Here is a 4,770-nt window from a genome sequence, read left to right on the forward strand (position 1 = left end):
GTAGTCTGTTTCATAGTGGTCTTGCTCTGATCTCCTCGACTTTCCTGCCCTGCCCTTCGAGGGAGCTCTTTTTGAAAGCGTCTCCAAGTTACCACTGTTGCTGTAATGAGGCTGCTGGAAGTCCTCCACAGGTGAAGTCACTGGAAGCTCCTGAGCCACTTCAGGCACCCTAACAAAACAGGAATCATCTGTCCGTGAGCATTACCAGACTTTGTCAGAGCACCAAGACCACAGAGGGCAGCAACACGTGGGCCGCATTCACTCAACCAGCCACCTGCCCAGCACTGGGCAGATCCCTAGCTTCCTGCACTCAACCCAGCACCAGCCCAGCTCCCCTAATGCACACAAACAGCTTTAAGGCTCTGATGTAAGGGGAGCTCATTAGTAAACCTTGTACAAAAAATGCATGTAAGATTTCACTTTAGGAAACACGCTGATCTGGAAGAGAAATATTGACCTGACCCGTGCCAGGGACTTACTCCACAAAAGGCTGTTAGGAAAATAACAATCACGACTCTTTTGTACAGGTTCTTCTAGTTCCATGGAATGCTGAGTGGGGAGAGGAATGCACATACGTATCTACCTTTAGAGGCTGACTCTCAGAGATAAGCTCTTGGTAATATTAATTTTAGACTCCTCTGTATCAATTCTCTTTTCAAGATACAATGCTGAAAAATGAAAAATACTGAAAATTTAAACTAAAAAGACTAAAAACAAAAAACCTAAAAAGCTTTATATTGTAATGGATGAAAGAGCTCGTTAAGACTTTTTAAAATTGCGCTGTTAATCCCGAAGCCCCGTAGAATGAATGAAATGGGAGAGTTAACATTACACTTATTTTTCTAACGTCAATTATTTAATATTGCGTCAGATTTTTAATTGCATATAATGCTTCTGCCACAAGCAGAAAAACGAAGCCTAACATGGAATAAAAGACCAAGAGCTGTGGAACTGCAGACTACTTCTGAGTAACAGAAATGCAAAGCTGCACTTTCCCCCTGTAGCAGAGCTGGAGAAGGAAGGACAAGAGGAGAAACAAGGCACCTGAGACTTTCCAACATCAGCTTTGCTATTCAAGTCAACTATTTAAAAGTCTGAAGAATTTTGTTTTTTATTGCTTTCAACTTACAGAACAGTCATCTTGAGCTTTATCCACAAGGTGGACTGTTTTCTAGGTGATCCAAAACTGCTTGGTTCTAACTGTTGCCAAAGTCTTAGATTTCTAATCACACTTATTAATTTCTTATAGACTCCTAAAGCTTTAGGGGGGTGGTAGCTGGGGGGGGTGGTATTTATTTCTTCTTTCTAAATTTATCCAGGTTAACATGGCTTTGAGTGCTCTGTTAATGCTACTTCTAAAGGAAGGAAAATGTGACTTTCTCTGTGAGTCAATGATTAACGAGTTCCTAGACACTCTGCCAGGAACTATGCTTCTTAGCTCCAAGGTGGCAAACAAAACCTTTAGAATGCAGTGGGTTTGTTTGAAGTGCTGGGGGCCAGAGGGGGAGGATGCTAAAGGGCAAAAGAAATTAGAAAAACCCCAAAATATTAAGGCGCACCTCCTCCCGTAATTTTATATTAGGTATTGATATTATAAATCTTCACCTTAGAAGTTTTCCATCTCCCCTCTTCCTACACCCTTTCAAACACTAAACAATGACCTGATACAGCATGAAAGCTAGAAACGAAATGCTTGGCAAGAAAAGTATATATAAATTTAATAGTTAGGGGATATGTGAACTCTTAGTCACCTTCAAACCTACTTTTAGAGACAAGTCTGATTAGGTCGAAAATCTGCACAAGCCAGAGGTAACCACCTGTATACTTTCCTCAGTATCTGACTCAGTCCCCTAGGTGCGGAAATCTGCCCTTGTGTAGTTTTTGACTTCCTTCTTTTTTAAACTTGTTTTAGTCTCTCTCTCTCACTCACTCGCTCACTCACTCACTCACTCACACACACACACACACACACACACACCGTCACATGCCTTTGCTGCTCTATCTCACCCCAACAGTGTAGTTATTGTGCACTTCCTTCCGCCCCTGTTGTATTGCAACCTCCATGGGAACACGAACTCCATATTCCCAGGGGCACCTGGCCCAGTACATGGCAGGGGTTCAAGGTAATTACTGAACTGAAAAGACATTCACAAGAATTCTCTTCATTGAGGACACCCAGTATCAGGGAGGAGAGAGAAACAAAATGCATGATCACATCAGTGTCATGACTGTTGGAATGACATCCATGATATACATGGTATTTTAAAACTGCCATCATCACTGAGGGGAATATCCAAGCCTTGCCAATCAGAGAACTCCATCTTCCTGGACCCAAAAAGGACCAATCTTTCCAATAGATTTGATATGTAAGTTTTGGGAAAGTAAATTCCATTCTCTGAATCTGGCGCTAGAAGATCAGGACAGCCTGGGGAATGTGCATGGCTAGCCTGTTACAAAAGAAGCTGTACTGAGAATAAAACCAGCATAGCAACAAGAACCCTGATATCTTCTGAGTCCCTGGATCATGCTGTGCCCGAAGCTAGCACCATCTCTGGGCCTTAGGCGAACTAGTGAATTCCTACAACCCGTGTAAAAGCCCTAACAGATAATCCTACCAGCCTAAATACTACTACCAGACAATGGTCTCATTGGGCACTCTAAGGTGTCAGCCTGCCCTGAAAGCTCTGCATCGCATCAGCACTCCCCTTCTTTGATTTACAAAGGCTAATTCACCCTGGGTGTGGAAAAGATAGTAGGGAGTGTACCTACTATCTCCCAAATTCACTTAAGAGAGGGTAGAGAAGAAACTATCTTCAGCTACATTCTACTGTCTCCTAACCCAGGATTAATTCTAACTGCCTTAAAATTCTAAGGTTAGGACATTATGGTGAGAGCAAAAGGAACCAGACACCAGAATAATTTCCATATGATTCCATTTTATAAGATCTCTGATATGGTGACAGGCGTCAAAACAGTGGTGGTGGGGAAAGGGGGGTACCCGTGGAGAAGACAACGTTTTGGGGCGCTTGAAATGCCTCTCTCTCCGTCTGAGGGTAGTTACTTCAGTGACCACATGCGTGAACTCTCATCAAGCTGTATATCAAGATTAGTGCTCTCTACTGAATGTACGTTATGCCTCGGGGGGGAAACATCTTAGTATTGAGGCACCTCATTCTTAATCTGGACCTCAGACAACGTTCTGATTATAATTCCTTCTCCATCCACTACAATAATAAGCAGGAGAGGCACTGGCGAGTTACTAAACACCTTCAAGAAACACCTGAAGAAAGACAGGCTATGACTTAACGTGCATCCCTTCGTCATCCAGGAGGACGTACACTGAATCCTCCATAGCGCTCAATGCTCTGCTGCAGACAACAATCAACAATGTCTACTACCCGCCAGAGGCTGCAAGTTCCTCCCATCATTACTACACACTGTTGCATTCATTATCCCTTACCTTGGCACCATCCCTATCCTCCCCTTCTGCTGGGTTCTAAAACTAAGCATCATATTTGCATTTTCCAGGCCTTCAAAAAACTTCTAGGGTGTACTCCTGGAGTATAAACTGGTACAACCCTTATGGAGTACAATTTGACCACATCTATCAAAATAAAATATGCAATTTCCTTTAACCTGGCAATTGTGCTTTTAATATTTTTCCTCCAGATACACTGACATATTTGCAAAGTGATAAATGTGCAAGTTCATTCTCTGCAGAGGTTTGTAATAACAAGACATTGGGGAAAAGTGTGCATCAATGTGGGATTAATAAAACAAATTTTAGTATACCCATTTAATGGAATATTATGTAGCTATAAAACAGATCAGTAAACTCTGTGTACTGACATGGACAATCATGAAGATATATTGCTAACAATGCATTTAATATGCTATTGTCTTTTAAAGGGAAAAAATAACCAACATTGTATTTGGCCCACATATTTACTTAAAAATAACCCCTGGAAGGACGTAAAAGAAAATTGGTAACACTAGCTGACCCTGGGGAGAGAAACTAGACAGCTGGGGACAAAAGGGATCCCCTTTTGCTCCTTTTAAATTTTACATCATGAATGTACTGGCTTACTGAAGAATAAGTAAGATATTTAAACTGTTCCAAATGAATCTGTGAAAATACCTTAGTTCTCATAAAAAGGGAGAGCACGTGGGAACCCTGTGAAGTCCTGCAGGCCTACAATTAATTTGGAGGCACAGCTGGTCATAAGATGCATTGTAGGTATTTATTCTGTGTGCTTGGAAGTCATGCAAATCATAGCTTGACCCTTTTACAAGGACTGCATCTCTACTGTGTACCTCTGCCTCTCACAGCCTCACATGATTTGGTTTTGGTCAAAATCCAAAGAGAAGGAGGGGAAGAGAGAAAATGCTCTTCCTCCAAATCATTTACAACTGAAATCAAAAGTAAGCTTGATGCTGAGACCAAAATAAGACATATAGAGGGCAAGGCAGAATATGCCAGTCTACTTCCAAATTCCATTCCAGGGTAATAATAAAATCTATTCTCTTCAAACTGATTCCATACTTAACTCACCTGCTGGTGTCATCGTAGGGGCTCCAGGCACCCCAACTACTATGCACTCAGAGTGGATCTCTACAAACTCGGCCCCCTAAGTGGTGGTGGAGGTTGGAGATAAAACTTTGAACAAAGATTTCCCAGCAGGGGGCTTCCCTGATGGCGCAGTGGTTGAGAATCTGCCTGCCAATGCAGGGGATACAGATTCGAGCCCTGGTCTGGGAAGATCCCACATG

General features: G+C 42.3%; 1 protein-coding gene across 4 annotated transcripts in view; it reads right to left on the minus strand.

Annotated features, from left to right (window-relative positions):
- OCLN (occludin) overlaps positions 1-4,770 on the minus strand; it is a 49,504-nt gene that overhangs the window by 7,369 nt on the left and 37,365 nt on the right. For all 4 annotated transcript variants that reach the window (XM_007457070.1, XM_007457069.1, XM_007457071.1 and 1 more), the window contains one exon: positions 1-169. This exon is cut by the window's left edge and continues 59 nt beyond it. In XM_007457070.1, the coding sequence (XP_007457132.1) occupies positions 1-169 (169 nt within the window). The remainder of the gene's footprint in view (positions 170-4,770) is intronic.

This window comes from Lipotes vexillifer, unplaced genomic scaffold (genome assembly GCF_000442215.2).
Source record: "Lipotes vexillifer unplaced genomic scaffold, Lipotes_vexillifer_v1.1 scaffold241, whole genome shotgun sequence".
NCBI lineage: Eukaryota > Metazoa > Chordata > Mammalia > Artiodactyla > Lipotidae > Lipotes > Lipotes vexillifer.